This window comes from Mizuhopecten yessoensis, unplaced genomic scaffold (genome assembly GCF_002113885.1).
Source record: "Mizuhopecten yessoensis strain PY_sf001 unplaced genomic scaffold, ASM211388v2 scaffold5145, whole genome shotgun sequence".
Lineage (NCBI taxonomy): Eukaryota > Metazoa > Mollusca > Bivalvia > Pectinida > Pectinidae > Mizuhopecten > Mizuhopecten yessoensis.
The window spans coordinates 148885-150637 of NW_018405902.1; the positions used below are offsets into that span (position 1 = coordinate 148885).

The 1753-nt window shown below is 37.3% G+C and overlaps 1 protein-coding gene across 3 annotated transcripts in view; it reads left to right on the forward strand.

Moving 5' to 3' along the window:
• LOC110450301 (anaphase-promoting complex subunit 5-like) overlaps positions 1 to 1753 on the forward strand; it is a 31671-nt gene that overhangs the window by 25094 nt on the left and 4824 nt on the right. For all 3 annotated transcript variants that reach the window (XM_021497758.1, XM_021497759.1, XM_021497760.1), the window contains one exon: positions 1330 to 1446. In XM_021497758.1, the coding sequence (XP_021353433.1) occupies positions 1330 to 1446 (117 nt within the window). The remainder of the gene's footprint in view (positions 1 to 1329; positions 1447 to 1753) is intronic.

Consider the following 1753-nt stretch of genomic DNA (forward strand, 5'->3'; position numbering starts at 1 on the left):
TCAGAATGGAATAAACAGAAAAGTGGATAATATGATCATCTTTACAATAAAACAATATATCTACAAAGCAAGGTGCCTCAGGAACGAACTCTGCATTATTGCCCTGAAAAATACACTAAAAGATACATATACAACTCAAAAATACATTGCTAGAAGTAAGGGAGAAAGCTACTTAGACCAGTTTCAAAGAGAATGGGCCAAATGGCAAAACTTTTTTTGAAACACCCAAACTTGAAATTACGACTGATTTACCATAAGTAACTTATCAATTTATAAATATATTTGTTGTTTTGAGTAAATGTAAATATTGATTACGCTCACACTGACAGCTAACTTAGAAATTCAAAATGTAATACAAATTTTCAACAATCCTACCTTTCCTTTCTGATAATTGTATTGATGTTTGTATGATAATGAATGAGTGTGTGTATGTCTTTATATATGTTTGTGTTATGTCATGTTATGTATATATATTGTAACTGTATTGTATACTAATGTAAAAATTTGAAAAATAAAAAAAAATAAAAAATAAAAAGATATGAGTCACCAGGCTAAGATAGAGGTCATTAAGTTAAAGCAGAGGTTACAAGGCTTAGGTAGGAGTCACCAGGTAAAGGTATAGGGCTCCAGGTAAAGGCATGGATTACCAGGCTAATGTATGGGGCACTAAGTTAAGGTATAGGGCTCCAGGTAAAGACATGAATTACCAGGTTAAGGTATGGGGCGCCAAGTAAAGGCATGGATTACCAGGCTAATGTATGGATCACTAGGCTAAGATAGAGGTCATCATGTTTAAGTAGAGGTTACCTGGCTACGGTAGGACTCACTAAGCTGAGGCAGAGGTGACTAAGCTGATCATGAGGTAAAAGTCACCAGGTAAAGGTAGATGTTACCGGTCTAAAGTAGCTGTCATCTGTAGGCTTAGTTATGGGTTGTTATTAAATTTAATGTAGTTGTCTTTAATCTAAAATTAAGGGCACCATCATATACCTGTTTTGAGTAGGTGTAGTTATTTAAGATAGGGGATGGTAGTGTGAGGTTGCAGTCACTAGTCTGAAGTAGGGTTTACTAGTCTCGGTAAGGTTTCATCAATCTGGGATAGGATTTATAAGTCTCAGACATGGCTAACCAGTTTAATTTGGGGTCACCAGTCTAAGCTAGGTGTTGAATGTTGCTGACTTTTGCAGCTTTATTAGATGTTCAAGTTGAAGGTTTGGAAATAAAAGAAAAAAGAAAAAGAAAATAATATTTTAATAATATATACTGGACTTGTGCAATTGTACCACACAGTATTCAACTTTCCATTCATTTGTACTATTGCTCCTCCAGAAGTGCTATACTGAACAAAGAGAAGGGAGACATACCCACAGCCCTGACCTCCTTACACAACTTGATGGAAAAGTACCGACAAAACCAGTCTAAATACACCCCGGACTATCCATGCAGGTATTGTGGACATAGTATTACTCTTTTTAGGTCACCTGAGCTTTGCTCAAGTGACCTATTCCAATCGCTTTTCGTCCGTCGTCGTCCGTCGTCCGTCGTCCGTCGTGCGTCGTGCGTAAACTTTTACATTTTCAACTTCTTCTCAAGAACCAGTGGATGGATTTTTTTCAAACTTGGTCAGAATCATCCTTGGTAGATGAGGCTTCAAAATTGTAAAATTGGGATTCCTACCCCCACCCCTGGGGCCAGGGCGGGGCCCCAAAGGGAAAATTATCCAATATTTCAAAAATCTTCTTCTCCAGACTCA